Raw genomic sequence first — 16432 nt, 5'->3', positions numbered from 1 at the left:
GCCACTCAGACACCCACTCACACACCCACTCAGCAACTCAGACACCCACTGAATACTTAGATATGGTATCACTCATTAGTAGTATAGCTAGTATAATAATCTAACTTTTGTAATAGGTAGTGTATGTGTTGAACACTCATAATCTCTTAAAAAAAACGTACACTCAATGATTTTATCAGTGATGTCTTTTGAGAGGTCATCAGAGCTGTTATGAGTTTTTTTAATCTGTTTCCTAACTAATATTTATAACTAATATATGTAATTTTTTTGGTGACCACATTTAAGAAATGTTACTTGCATTCAGGACACTCACATTGTTACCACACATTAAGCACATTGTTTCCATGCTTGCAGCAGAGTATATTTACCCAAATGTATACCTCGTTTACACAAGGTAGTATAATGGCATATTTTAAGTATTACTTGAAATTTTCACTTCACAAAATTCACCAGATCATTCCTAAAGGATTCTGGGATCCTCAGAGGCTAACCACCATCACCTCCCCAAGACTCCTGAATAGAAATACAATTTGAAAAATACCTTTATTCTTACTCTACCTTCCCATGCACCTACAGTACTCCTCGTGAAAAAAGCCCCCACACATATGTATGCTTTAGAACTTATACATAAATAAATCTGATTTGTGTCTTATAGAATTGTGTTGCATCCATACAGCAAGAGCCTTGAGGCAGGAGTTAAAGATGAGTTGTGTGTCTCATGTATTTAATTGCTGATTGAGGGTGAATCATCACAGTGAAAGTCTTCTGTTGATGATAAGTTTCATCTGCACATAACAGGTATCAAGGACTGAAGAACTCACATTCCTCAAGGATTGAGTAAAGATTGAAAGACAAGATAGAGGCAGGACAACAAACCTTTACACTTGGGTAAAACCCACTTGACTCCACATTCAAAGTCAATCAGAAAGAAGGTTTATTCTCAGGGCCACATGGACATCTTTTAGAACCTCACAGTTGAGATGTCTTAGAAGTGTGAGGGTGAAAAGGGAATAATCGCTGACCAACTACCAATGTACTTGTCGGAAGGGTTGTATTACTGTGGCCACCGTGGTAAAAAGCTGATGAGTGGAGCTGTGTCCAAAGAGGCGCCCAATGTATCGATCATGGACTCTACTCCCATCCTTGGATGCCATTGGCCAATTACATCCATGTGGGGAAGGAGTAGTGGGAGATGCTGTCAACACATCTGCTGAGAGACTGGAAAAAGAACGTTCACATGTTTGACGGATGTATTCCCACAGCACGTCATTTGTCACTGAATATTACCTTATAGTATTGATCAAAAAGCTGTTATATTTTCTTAGTTCCTTTATGTTTGCATTCCTTTCCAATGCCTTTTTAATCTCTTCCCAGGTCCTGATCAGGTGCGATTGGTGAACGGCCCCTCTCTCTGTGCTGGAAGAGTGGAGGTCAGGCACAATGGGGTGTGGGGTAAAGTCTGTGATGACGCCTGGGATCAGAAGGACGCGTCGGTGGTCTGCAGACAGCTTGTATGTGCAGCTGTACAAAGCTATCAGTATAATTCATCATTCGGGATCAGCCCTCTGCCAGTTCTGATGAGTAATGTCCAATGCCAAGGAAATGAGTCTGCCCTGTGGAAATGTGCACAGCGAGGCTGGAATGTTAATAACTGTCCAACGGGGAGAAATGCTGGAGTGACCTGTGCAGGTAAGAAGTGCAAGCTGAGAGTAAAAGCAAGCTTCATTGCATAATGAAGACATTATTCACTTCTGTCAAAACACAAAAGTGACCTCTGGTGGCAAGCACTTCATCAGGTGGGTCTGGATGAACCCTTAAGACCCTTCATTAAATATTTTCAAGCAGATAATTATGCACTTTGGAGCCAAGGGGGAACTTGCGACCCCCCTTCCTGCCTATGTGCGTGCTGCTTGCTCCTGCTTTCTGTATCTTCCCAATGCTCATGACTCCTTCGGGAAAGAGGGTTTCACAAGTCAATCCCTGCCGTCTGTTGAGTCACCTTCAAGCAGACATTTTGATTTTTCTTGCCAGAGCCTAGTTTGCACCATTCACGGAGGCGTTTTTTAAAAATTATAAGCACTTAGCAATGATAATAAGACTTAGCGACAATTTCTACTACCCTGTGCTCTAGTCTTCCCCATAACAGTCCCTTTCCCTCCATCCTTCCCTCTATCCTTGCCTCTGTCCTTCCCTCTATCCTCCCTCCCTTCATCCCTCCCACCCTCCCTCATTCCCTCCATCTTCCATCCCTCCATCCTCTCTCATTCCATCCATCCTTCCTCCCATCTGTCCCTCCTTCCATTCCGTCTTCCCTCTGACCCTCTTTTCTTCCCTTCATCCTTACCAGTGTCCAGCCCGCCCGCCCTCCTTCATTCTCTTCCACCTTCCTTCCATCATGCCTACCATCCTTCTCTCCACCTTTCCCTCCCTCCATTGATCTGCTTTATCTCTCTCCATCCCTCTCTCTACCCTTACCTCTGACCCTCCCATCCCTGTCATTTCCTCCCTCCTTTCCTCCATCCTTCCATTCCTCCCTCTGTCCTTCCCACCTTTTCTCTGTTTTCCCCTCCATCCTTCCCACTGCCCTTCCCTCCCTCCATCCCCCGTCCCTCCGCACTTCCTTCCCACCCACCCTCCACCCCTTCTTCCATCCATCCCTCCACCCTTCTCTCCCTCCATCCAACCTTCCCTCCACACTACCCTCCCTCTGCACTTTCTTCCTACCCTCTCTTTGTCCTTCCCTTCATCCTTTCCTCGGCACTTCCCTCAATCCACACTTCCCTCCTTCCTACCCTTCATCCCTTCCTCCATCCTCCTGTCTGTCCTTCCCTCCATCCTCCCTCCATCCATCCCTCTCTCCATCCTCCCTCTGCCCTCTCCTCCTTCCTACCCTCCATCACTCCTTCTTTCCCTCCTTCCTTCCCTCCCTCCATCCTGCCTTCCCTCTGCATTCCCCTCCCTTTGTACTTCCCTCCTTCCCACTCTCCATCCCTTCTTCCTTAGCTATGCTGTTCCCTCCCTCCATCCCTATCTCCATCCTTCCCTCCCTCCTTCCTTCCTTCCCACCCTCCATCCCTCCTTCCTTCCTTCCTTCCCTCCATCTCACTTTCTTTTTCTTTGGCATCTCTATAAGCTTGGCATTTGCAGGTTGTCAATAGAGGAAAGAGGGAGGATACAGGGAAGATGGGGAGTATTTCTGTTAAAAGAAAATAAATACTATTGTGATCAATATTTGTGTTCCACGAAAATGTTGTATTAAAAGAGTCTTGTTACATAGCTCTTGGGGACATTGTCTACATTACTAAGTTAGCCTGTGCTTCGCTACCATGCTGCTGCTTTTGCGCACGTTACTATATGACTTTATTTTTTCAAGACTCTGTTTATGTCTTTCACATGAGAACCGTCTGCTTTTTACGTTCTCTTCTGTGCTCCTGGAATTGTCTGAACACGTTGTACAAGATCGATAAACAATTCCCCTTGTTATTCTGTTCTGGTTAGTCCCTAGCAATCTAGACATAACATGCTAAACACTGGAGACTCGTGCTTTGATATTACGGGGATGCATGTTGTTTCAACACACACTTGGAGAGAGATTTTACATGGAGAAGAGCTAGGCTGTTCCTATGATGTAAACCTTCCATCTAGCCTTTAAGGTGAGGAGTCTGCTGTCAAAGCCCAGAGATCTTCATTTATATAAATAAACGTCTTTTAGCCAAGTGGAGGGTGGTTAGACCTTAAATTCCTTATTCCACTGTCTTTATAAAATGACTTTTCCCTATGTAATCTACAGAATTGTAACAATGCTAACCATTTTTAGTTAATGCAATTTGCTGCTGGTAGTGGCTCGTAAATTGTATTGTAGAGCACGATAGTTAGAATAAACATTTTCAACTATTACAGTGACTCTGCCTATTCTCACGGTGGACAAGTACGAGTGCGTGAGAGAAAGAGTATGTCTTGCTACAACGATTCCTGAGAGAGTCATGTTCTGGGTTGTCTAATCATTTGTACCTTTGTGATTTTTTGAGGAGAACGAATGAGCCACTATAGCTAGTCGGTTTGGGGTTTTTGGGTACTAAGGTGAAAGGTTGGTACACCCCTATACACTGAAGTCCTGTCTTCCTGCACATAGTTTTGTATAGGTGCAGAATCCCTACAACAGTCTCTCCTTGATATTATTCTGCTATGTGACTATTTAAACCTGACACTTCTGCACTTTTGCACAATCTAATGGTATTGGAGCTCACGCTCCGTCCTCCGTCTTGCCATAGTGTGAACACAAGCTGATGATATTTTAGCCCTTTAAGTGCTCAATGGTTACATTCTACAACAAAACATTTATTTTGCCCCTGATCCTGCTTCAGTTAAGGTTTTTTATACCCCTTCATTGTTTCTTCCTCCGGCTCCCACCTATCGTTGCTTGCCCATCTCTCCAACCCCTCCTGCTTCCAGGCTTGACACGTCTCCCACTACCTCCCTCGTTGCTTCTGCTTTTTTTTCCCGACGATCCATCATACTGCTAACACCAGCTGATGGTACTGGAGTGGCTTAGGTGCTCACCAGCTACATTACACAATGACACATTAATTGTCGTACGCAGGGGGAAGCGTTAGAGATGTGCCCAAAATCACAAATTGTTCAGCCGACCTCAAAATTCAAACCTGGTTCCCCTGTTGGCAGCTCTGGCCATTACACCACACACTCACTACAAAGAACTTTTACTATTTTTCACTAACACTTCCATATTGTTCAGCAAGACCCCATCAACACCAAACAGGCAATGGCAAATCCAATGCATCTTGCCAATGTCCAAGCAATTGGCCTTTTCAATGTATTTGTATTTATTTTGTATTTAATTTATTTATAAAGCGCTAACAATCATCCTGAGAATGTGAATCCATGTGAATACATGTGAATGTTTAACCATGTTGTCTGGCAGCACATCCGCTGTTTGTTCAGCATGCTTAGCATGGCTGAAAGTCACTGAAAAGGTTCAATGATGAGGCAAGCGCAGTCCAGGTCATAGCACTTTTTGTGATAGGTGGGGGTATATAATAAACTCAACCCGGGGGAAGTAGAGACTTGGCGTTGGTTCAAAATTATATGGTTCTGGGATTTCAGTGACTTCAGCTTCCTCCCCCCAATTCCTTCCCCTGCTTCTGGCCGGCCATTCCTGGTGTTGGGTGACTGGTGTTTGGGGTCCTCAAAGCACTAGTAGATTACCAGGTAAAGATAGGGTCCAAGGGAAGTTTATAGACCTGCGTGGATAAGTCCCCAATCCAAATATGACAACAACAAGAGATCCACGGTTTTAAAAGAAAAAAGGAGGAATATATAGACAGACGTTTCAGCCGTACACACCTCAAAGGACTACAATCAAAAAATGAGTCTCTATTAAGAGGACGGATTCCCATCACCCACCAAAGTGGCATGCTTCATCATTTGGGATCTCTTGGCTGCAAGCACTTGCAACCAAGGAGCTACAACTCCTTGCTGATGTAGAGGAGGAGCTCACTGATGTTTTTGTTATGTAATCCGGAACTAGATCCCCTGGGATTGATGAAGCATAAGGCAGTGTGGTGAAGATGTAATTCAGTGTGAAAAGTGAATTAAAATTGACTACGTTTATTAGGTATCCCGTGGTGTCAATGGTTAAAAAGCAGTGAGGGCGCGCTGTAAATATATGTGCGAGCGCGCTAATAAAGTGATCTACTTGTTTCAGACAATACAGATCTAACTATGATCATGGCTTTTTTCAGGACCTAGTTGTAACTACAGCACTTTTAAGTATGTGAAAAATGTATTCAAACTGTAGGGAACGATACAACCATATACCTGTATACATCAATATGTTGGCATATGTGCTGCACTCCTGTTGAGAAAGAGAAATTCATATGTACATGCTAGAAATAAGTCTATATCTATATATACAGGACACATTATATTGCAATGTGAACATGCTAAAGTCCTCAAGAATGGACAAATAAGAACTCTATATTAAAACGCCTTACCCGTATCAAATCGGGAGGGAAACCTACCGCTCCTGGCAACAGCTCACGGCGTGAGGCAACGCTCTGTGAATAAATAAAGAAAGAAGAAAAAACTAAGCCCACAGTAATTGGGGACATTAGTAACAAGTGGTAGGCCCGCAGTGCACAACCACTATAAATGTTTTCATTTTTATAATCATGTGTGTTCATCAGGGTTTACCAATAGCACCATCATAAGTGTATTACAAACAGTATAAAGAGTGGAAAGCAGACAGTTGTGCACTGCATTTCGACTTCAAAATAGCATAGCAATCAGGCAATTCAGAGATGTACCAAAAGTCCAATGGTGTAAAAGCATGCCCTGCAAATAGTGGAGAGTAAACTGTGAGGACTACGAACGCCTCTAGTGTAAAGGTGCGCTTCATCTCAAACCTCCATCACGCAAGACAAAGCAGAACAAAGTGTCACCAAGACAAAAACACGACGGTGCAACAGCTGTTGCCCTTACCTACTCCGTCATCACCCCGGGCCGGATCCTGAGAGTCGCAGGCGGTAACCTCCGGCCGGGGCGAGGGCTTAAATACAGCTTTCAGATAGCAGTAACTGCCCGCACCTGTAAACGATACATAACCATGTGGCTAGCGTCGCGGGTAAATGACGCATGACGTGTCCGTCTTTTAGAACTACACCTAGGGTGAGGAAAGTTGGGAAATGTAGTTTGCACTGAACATGTGGTGTTTAAGGCTCTGTCACTAGCTGAAGAACCGAGATATATATACCATTGCGAATGTCATATATGCTGAGAATATGGTATTAAAAACTTTTTCAACAGCTGTAAGAAATATACCTTTACAGCCCTGTGTCAAGCAACGCAATCAAATGAACGGTGACAGTTAAGAAAACGCTGGAAAGTATCATTTCGGTGTATGTAATCTACCATCAGTAAAAAAGCTACAAGGGATGTTTACTTGTAGCGTAGAGCTAAAAATTGAAAATGAACGTAGTAACTGTAGTGGCGCACTAGTTGTTGCACGTCACGTAATGACGTGACGTGCAGGTGCCTTTCTGGGCTGGATGCGCGCGCAGCTCATTAGGAGGCACGAACGCAGAGAATCACCAGCGCCGGCTCGGCGCTCTTTAGGAAGAGTAAATTTAAATAATAAAGAAACGTTCCCAACCACTCTGGTGCAGCGTATAATTATTAAAGAACTACCTTACAGTGGCGACGAGGCTGGGAAGCCACCACCAAGCACCCAAAGAGGAAAAAAAAAACGGGAAAAAAAACGGACCCACCACGAGGGAACACAGGAGGACACAGCTGCACACCAGTGAGCCCAGACCCTGTGAGAGGTCTACTCAACGTGGACAAGCGGCCAGGACGGACACAAAGGGGACAGAGCTCGAACAGGAGCCTCAAACCAAGGTACTGTTCCTAAAGAGCGTGGCAGAGCCCATCTACACCCTGTGAGGGTAAGCAGCAGGCCAGCAACACAACAGGCCAATAGCACAAAGACACTAGAGCCAAGAAAAAGCACGCCAAAACAAACCAACCACCACAAGTTGAGAATCAGCGCTGGCTACCACAAAGGAGGGGGCTGACTTTGATAGTCCACAGGTGCAACCAAAGACAGAAGAAACGGACAGCACCCCAGGTAGCCCCAGTAACAAAGGGAGTGCTCCGCCCAAAGTCAAGGAGGAGGAAATGAGCACACCAGCAGGATATGCAATTGCGCCAGTCCAATTCCTACCCAAGCCAGGAGAACCACTAATGAAGTGGGAAGACTGGAGAGACAGTATATAGACAATTTCATAGGGATCCTGGAAGACGAGAGTGAGGAAGTATTTAACCCCAAAAGGAAAAAGCGCATACTACTACTCAATTTAGGACCAGAAGGACTCAGGATATACAAAAGCGTGGTACCCAAACAAAGAGGAAGTACAGACGCCGATGTTTACGCCCACGCCATAGATGACTTGAACGAACACTATCGGCCCACGGTATGTGTGTCAGTCGACAGATTCAACTTCCAGCAGAGGAGACAGCGTCCGGGAGAGACGGTAGAAGAGTATGTGGCTGCCCTGAAGAAGCTGGCGACCACGTGCAGGTACAGAGCATGGGAGGAGGAGTTCATCAAGGACCAAATAGTGATGCACACTACCAGCACTAATGTTCGGGACAAACTGTGGGCAAGTGGGGACACCACACTCAAGGAAGTAATGGTCATCGTCAAAAGAGCAGAACGGGCGCGCAGATGCGCAGACGCAACCAAGAAAGATACGACGCCCAACACCATGGTAAACAGGATATACAACGAGGAACCGCGCAGAGACCAAAAGTACAAGGCTTCCACCCCAAAGGGTCCCAACAGATGGCAAAGCAACGCCGGAACCCCAGGGAAGCAAGCAAGCAGCGACAACAAGAAAACATGCTACAGATGCGGAAGTTGGTCACATGAGGCACATGACAGGAAATGCCCTGCGTTTCGGGCCAAATGCATGTACTGTGGCATCATCGGCCACTATGAGAAAGTGTGCCGGAAGAAATCATCCAAGAGCGTGGTGAAGTACATCAACCAGGGCGAAGAGGACTAGGAAGAAAATGTGGAACAAGAGGTAGTTACAGTACTGTGCATATACGACCAGGTGCTGAGTGTGGATGGGAAAAGGACAACCAAACCAGTCTTGGAAATGACGATTGGCGGAATACCCATAAGCGTAGTAGCAGACACTGGCTCTCCCTACACCATTGTTCCGAGAGCAGTATGGGACGAGACTTTCAGACCACAATTGGGCCCAGAACTAGAGAAACTGGACATCCGACCAGTCACATATAACGGCGACCGCATTCCCATGGCGGGATTCCGACCCTTGAGTTCGAGTTTAGAGGCCGATCAGCGTTCTGCAAGCTATATATCTCAGAGAAGGGACCGTCAGTCTTGGGATGGCTAGACCAGGGTGACCTGGGAATCAAATTGGATCCAGGAGGTAAAGAACAGATACTGCTCACGGAACCGGAAGAGTGGCCAAATCTAACCAAGTGGAAAGAGGACTACCCGAAGGTATTCGGAGGCACAGTTGGTAAACTGGAGAGATTCCTGCACAAGATAATACTTAAAGAGGGAGCAATACCAATCGCCCACAAAGTAAGGAACGTGCCCATAGCGGTGAAAGACGCAGTCCAATTGGAACTACAAGACTTGGAGAAAAAAGGGATAATTGAACCCATCACGTGTGCAGAGTGGCTCGCGCCATTGGTGGTAGTCATGAAGCCTAACGGGAAGGTCAGGCTCTGTGTTGACCTGAGAGAACTGAATAAGAATATAGTGGTGGAGAAATTTCCTTGACGAAATGTTGGCGAAAACCCGGGGAGTCAAGTGGTACTCCACCAATGATTTAACCTCCGCTTACCACCAAATAGTCTTGCACCCGGACAGCAGAAAACTCACATCATTCATCACCCCATTCGGATGCTATCAGTTCTGCCGTATGCCGTTTGGATTGGCTTCGGCAGCCGCAGTTTTCCAGAAGCTAATGCACCAGCTATTCAGGAACATGGAAGGCGTCCAATACTTCCAGGACGACATCCTGGTAATGAGGCGCGACAAGATGGACCACGACCTGAAACTGGGCAAAGTACTGGAAACCCTGGAGATCAAGGGGCTCACGGCAGAATGGACTAAGTGCCGACTAGGCCTAGAGTCGGTGACTTATCTAGGCCTTGAGATAGGGGTGCAAGGAATCACACCCACGGTGGAAAATGTGAAGGCAATATCCGAAGCTCCGCCCCCCACCACCAAGGAAGAGGTCAGGTCATTTTTGGGCATGGCGGAGTATTACAGCAAATTCGTGGTACACTTCGCCTCTAAAACACACCACATGAGGATGCTGACCAGAGAGAGCACCACCTTCCAGTGGACACCGGAGACGCAAAGCGAGTTTGAAACAATCAAGAAAGATGTCGCAGGAGCGGTACCGCTCCAAGTATATGACCCACAGGGCACAACGGTGCTCACGACCGACGCCAGCGACAAGGGGCTAGGTGCGGTACTCATGCAAGATCGGGGGCAAGGGAAGATGGAGACGATCAGTTTTGCCTCCCGTGCATTGAACGACACTGAAAAGAAATATAGTGTGATCGAAAAAGAAATGTTGGCGGTAGTATGGGCCATGACCAGGTTTCGACAATTCCTATGGGGAACCCGATTCCATCTAAGGACAGATCACAAGCCCTTGGTGAAGGTGCTAACGTCCAGTGGGCATGCCAACGCCACTCCCAGAATATCCAAAATGGCTCTGAAGTTGCTTGAGTTTAGGTACGACATAGAGTACATTCCTGGAAATCGGAACCGAGTAGCAGATTACCTGAGCAGGGCGGCAGCCATGGAACCTGGTGAGGAAGACCCAACGGGCATGGAGGAGATGGTAGCTCTCATGGAGGACCAAGAAAGGGCCATCAGCTACCAAGAATGGACAGAGGCATACGAAGAAGACGGCGTCATGCAAGAAGTGAAGAGGCACATCGTAAAGGGTTGGCCGGACAAAAGACAACTGGACGAAAGCCTCAAGCCCTACTATGAAGTTAGGGAAGAATTATCGTTGGGGGACAAAGGAGTGTTCACATACAGAGGAGACAAGGTGGTACCGCCAAGAAGCATTGTGCCTAGGCTGCTAGACATCCTACACGAGGGCCAGCTGGGCATAGGAAAAATGAAGCTAAGAACGAAACAAGTCTACTGGTGGCCAGGTATGGACATTCGGGCAGAGAGACATGTTAGAGACTGCCCACAGTGCCAAGGAGCGGACAAGACACTTAAGCCCTTGCGTCCGGCTCTGGGAAAGTTCGACCCCCCACAGAACCCGTGGGAAGAATTGTCAATAGACATTTTGGGCCCAATCCTTGATAGCCAAGGCGTCCAGAAGTATGTATGTGTCCTTATAGACAGATACTCCAAATGGTCGGAAGTAAAGATTGAGGAGACCATGGACGCGGAAAACATACTGAACTTTCTGTCCGACAAGTTTGTAAGAGAAGGCATCCCCAAATCCATCCTAAGTGATAACGGACCCCAATTTACATCTGAAAAATGGAGCAAATTCATGCAGAGGAACGGCATCACAGTCAAACACACGTCAGTCTACCATCCAGCTGGCAACAGCTTAGTGGAGCGATTTAACAGGGTCGTGATGGGAGCTGTACAAGCGGCGATCTCTAACAACAAAGACTGGGAAAAGGCAATATGGAACATGGTATGGGCGTACAGAATTACCCCCACCGGAACCGGATACAGCCCGTTCCAGATATTGAGAGGACGTGAACCGTTCACGCACGATAACCGGGTGTGGAAAGAAAGAATCATTACCAGTGAATGGTCTCCTGCAGTAGTACAGGCCAACTTGGAGAGGGCACAGTCCATCTACACCACCTACTACAACAAACGCAGGAATGTGAAAGGGACAGAGTTGGAAAAAGGCGAGTGGGTACGAGTAAAATTGGCTACACTACAGAAGAAAGGAGACAGCAAATATAGTAAACCCATGCAAGTTAAGGAAGTGTATGACCGAGCGGCCTTGCTGAGCAATGGGAATGTGTGATCCCAAGATCGCATGGCCAGATGCAACAAAATCATGCGATGGCAGCAAGAAGGAACTGAATGGGAGACCATAGAAGAACCCAATGTAGACTTGGAACATCTGTCAGGGGAGCTGCCAACAGAGAGAAGCGAAGGAAGTGAGCAATCGGAAGAGCGAAGTGCGGACAATGACCTAGGACCTGATATGGACATGCGAAGGAGGAGCACTGATGAGAGCGTGGCTGCGCTGAGAGAGAGAAGAAGTACAGAGACAAGGAGCAGGGAGGCCCCAGCGATCCCGACCAGGGTAACCTGGAGTGGAAGGGCTGTGGTGAGACCCTCCAGGTTGCAAGATTTCGATATGGACAGCGAACTGTAAGTGACTCAGCTTGTGTTGGAAAAAAGGGGAGATATGTAGTGGCGCACTAGTTGTTGCACGTCACGTAATGACGTGACGTGCAGGCGCCATTCTGGGCTGGATGCGCGCGCAGCTCATTAGGAGGCGCGAACGCAGAGAATCACCAGCGCCGGCTCGGCGCTCTTTAGGAAGAGTAAATTTAAATAATAAAGAAACGTTCCCAACCACTCTGGTGCAGCGTATAATTATTAAAGAACTACCTTACAGTAACCATATGGTGTTGCTGCGCGAACCAATAAAGTAGCAACAATTATATGAGTACACTCAAAAGTTATGAAAAAAGAACGGTGCTTTCTTAATTACAGCATCAATGCATAACCCCGTGCAGATGTAAAAATCCTCATAAAATGGAAATTTAGAAAGCATAATGTTATTGTATAAAGTCAGACCCTCCAGGATTTAACGGTATGGATTAGCAAATTCAGCGGCACAAAAATGGAAATTTAGAGGCACAAATATGGAAATTTTGCTGCATTTTTGCGGCACTTTATTTTGCTTCCTACCGGTGATTCCTTGGAGTGAACGGTGGTGCAAGATGCTCTGACAAGGTAAAGGAAACAGCCATATCCCAAAGACCTGCCTGGAGGACATCGCCCTGACCAGCAATGAGCCACTTTGATCAAAGAGCACTTTCCAGCCAATATAGCTGGGACCAAACGTGCATCTGTGCATCCAGAAGGTTGAACTTGTGAAGGGGACATTAAAGGACTGTGCCACAGTGAGCCTACTTTACCCTTTCTGTGTCCCAAACCGCACAGATTGAAAGGAGACTTAGCACAATACTGTTCCATTGGTGAAGGCTGATTCTTCTGTATGAACAAGCACCATAAGGTGCACAGTCCCTAACAAATCACATTCTGAGGGTGCAAAGGTACATTTTGATCCTTTAACCATAATTTACACTTTCTCTAGTGGCTACCTGCCTTCTCTGGATTACCCTCTGGGGATTAAACAACTCGATACTGAATATGACTACCTAAATAACATACACACAGGACTGAATTACATTTTAGGTCTTTATTAAATATGTTATTGCTTATCACAAATTAGTGGCACTCAATGTTCCCACCACAAAAAGAGGAGAGAATGCAGCAGTGAACACGGTTTACAACCAGTGACCTGCATGTTGCATAAAACTGAAGAGTAGGAGAACTAATCAGTCCACAAAGCTCTTTTATCTGATTTGCATGGGTTTCTGAGCAGAATACCCGGCTCACATTCTGTTGTCAAGTATAAGAGATGGTCTAAGGAAGGGAAGTGGAGCCACTGACGGGAAAGCGGAAGAGTGAGGATAACGTGTGAGTAAGAGGAAAGTGGAGAACAAGGCAGAGATGAGGTAGATTCAGGCAAGTACAGAGAGAAGGGTAGGAGTCAGGGCAATATGTAGTGAAGAGGCAGAGTAAACACAGTACAAAGGGAAGAGGAAGACCAAGGCAATGTATAGAAAGTGAAGGCGTTCTATAGGAAAAGGGAAGTTGTGGGCAATGCACAAGGAAGAGGAAAGCAATGGCAAAGTGTAGGTAAGAGTAAAAGTGAGAACAATGCATGGCAAAGGGAAACATATGAGACAATACAAAAAGCAAGGACAGTGCATGAGGAAGAAAAAGGATAAGAGGGAAAGGAAAAGTGAGAACAATATATACAAAAAAAGAAAACTGATGATAGTGCATAAGGAAAGAAAGAGGAAATATAAGGTCAATACAAAGGAAAGAGAAAGAACTACTGCAATGTAGATGTGTTGGAAATGATGAGGTCCCCTTCATGGCTCCAGGGAGAGTCACCCTTTCTGCAAATTCTACATGCTGAGTTTCAGTTGCTTATTCCCTCAGCATAGATGACAACTCTATGTGTGTGATGAGGCCTTCCTGTGGCATCTAAACATATACTATTGAGTATTCTGGCCCTACTGCTCCTTCCTTACTACTTTATATTCTCTTATTCAGCCATTTAAAATTACTCTGCTGGTTCCAAAAATGGGCCATGTATTATGTGCTTCAGCCTGCAACAGCACTCTCAAATACCTTTCCCCCTTTTTATTTACCGATCAAACCTGGTCCACAAAAAAAAAAAAAAATGCGCTTTTGTAAAACTTTTACAAAAGTGCCAATTTCGTGGCCACTTTTGTAAAAATCGCGGTATTTTTACAAAAGTGCCGATTTCGCGGCAAACCGTGAAATTGCGAAATCGTGAAAAGTGTGTAAAGTGTCCTATTAATATGCAACACAAAACATAAACAGCTGTAAGTGTGGTGCTCTAGGGACATGAAGTCGACAATGCATCAGAACAAGCGATTACTAACTTAAAAAGAGCCACTAGTATTACTGGGGCTCAGTGACCTTCCATCCTCCTGATCTGCATTAAAGCTCCACAGCTAGGTAGTGTCGTCAGTGGAGGGCTATCGTATGTACCCCACCATACTGACCCTCCAGGTCATACAACTATGCTGTATTGAATAACAACCCCTACCCTAGTGAGTAAAATGAGAGGAAGATAGCTCCATCCACTTACTAGGGGTCCGGGCATTGTCATTGAGATACACAGATTCACATGGGTTTACAGAACTAGATTGAGGTCCAGGGGATTTCGTTGTTAATCCCATCCACAACACTGTGTAACTTAACCACCCAACGTTGCTCTTTCCTAAACAGGAATGTGGTGACGTCAGTGATCTGTCTTGGTATATGTTGGTGTTCAAGAATGGTCAAAATCATGTCTATGATTTTGTTGAAGAAAAAGGCTAGTTAGTCGAGTAGCTTGTTTTCTACACCGAATGGTGCTCTTGTGCTCCATTATCCTCTGTTTAATTTTATGTGTTGTCATACCAACGTATTTCTTATAGCAGGGGCATGTAATTAAATAAATAAGCTCTCCCTGTTACAATTGGTGTGATTAGTTTGCCTCCATTGTCTCTGAGTTCGATGTCCACCTCAGTAGTGTGCCTCATTTGTGGACAAACAGTGCATGTGCCACATGGATAATGTCCCTGGACTGCTGGCATATTCCACAGTGTGTTGGGTCCTGGTGCCAGGGCATCTCTCGGTCGAGTATGGACAAGACAGTCATGTAGGTTCTTACTCCTTTTGAAAGAAAAAAGAGGTAGAGGTATTGTATTACCTATACAGGATCTGCGCGTTCCAGATAACATAAACTGTGGGTTTGATTGCACCTTGGCTCTGAGCACCCCCACCGAGAATGTTAGCCTGTTTGCATTAGATAGTTCACAGTGACACTAGACTCTCCTCTTATTGGGGAGAAGTTAGAGTTAGTTTTTGGCAACCTCAGAACATGACAACCCTGATCCCTCAGAAATCATGGAATCAATATACTACTTTTCGCTCAGTCACTCGTGCTCGCTTATTCAGTCTCAGAGAGTTACTCAGAAGAAACAGTCAGGCGTGTTAGAATAAGAATTTATTTCACTGTTGTTCTTCTAGTGTAAAATTGATGTGCTGCAACAACCGTTAGACAGTAGCAGATATAGGGGCCATATGTAGGTAGCCCAATGACGGTGAGTAAATGCCAAAATTACCGAATTTTGGCCGTTACCGACTGGTATTGGGCTTTTGAGATGTAGATGGCAGGATTGACGGATTCGGTAATTTACTGATTCGGTTTTTAATGAATTGGTAAACACCAAATTCTTAAAATACCGAACCGGTAAATTACTGAATACCTACTGTAGGGAGCACTCAAGTGAGTGCATTTCTGAGTTAAGGATTCGTTATTTACCACCAACTACAAGTTGGTAGTAAATATCAAAAACCTTTGAGAAAGCAAATTTGTGCTTTTTCACAAGTGCCGTGTGGCAGACATACATGCCCTCAGGGCATGTATGTGTGCCACATGTGCACACATGCATGATTCAGGGGTGCACCAGGGTGTCAATGTGACACCCTGAAACCCTTGAATATGCACCCGCATTACCGATTCGGTTACCGAATCGGTAATAGTGAATGGCTTCCCATTCATTCCTATGGGCCATAGGGCCCATAGGAATGAATGGGAATTACCGATTCGATATTTACCGAATAGGTAATACCGAATAGTATCGATTCAGTAAAATTTACCGCATTTTTATCTACATACCATTTACCGATTCCGAAATACCGAATCGGTAAAATTCGTATTTTAGAATCGGTAAATGTGTATTACCTACATATAACCCATATGATTAGCAGTACAGTTAAAATAAAATGATCGTACAGTTCTACCATCTTGCAATAATCATGAATACATACATGAATGTAAAATGCATGTTAAAAGTGCACATACTCCTACGATACCTATGTAGATGTACCTAAGTGTACCTAGCATGTGAGTAGGTGTGAAGCCAATAATCCCTCTAGGATTTAGTCTACCCCCATTTCTTGGAGTGAGAGAGTGTGGGACCCAATCCTGGTCTCTAGTTGGACACCTACGAGGGATGTGTTATACCACCGTCAGCTGGCAGTGCA

The 16432-nt window shown here is 45.4% G+C and overlaps 1 protein-coding gene across 1 annotated transcript in view; it reads left to right on the top strand.

The window, feature by feature from the left end:
* LOC147678936 (CD5 antigen-like) overlaps positions 1-16432 on the top strand; it is a 385256-nt gene that overhangs the window by 210043 nt on the left and 158781 nt on the right. The window contains exon 3 of the mRNA XM_086944699.1: positions 1375-1689. Within this exon, the coding sequence (XP_086800825.1) occupies positions 1375-1689 (315 nt within the window). The remainder of the gene's footprint in view (positions 1-1374; positions 1690-16432) is intronic.

The sequence above is a fragment of the Lissotriton vulgaris genome, chromosome 11, assembly GCF_964263255.1.
Source record: "Lissotriton vulgaris chromosome 11, aLisVul1.2, whole genome shotgun sequence".
NCBI classification, from domain to species: domain Eukaryota; kingdom Metazoa; phylum Chordata; class Amphibia; order Caudata; family Salamandridae; genus Lissotriton; species Lissotriton vulgaris.
Note: the sequence above shows the minus strand (reverse complement) of the source record. Positions and strands in the feature narration are given on the sequence as shown.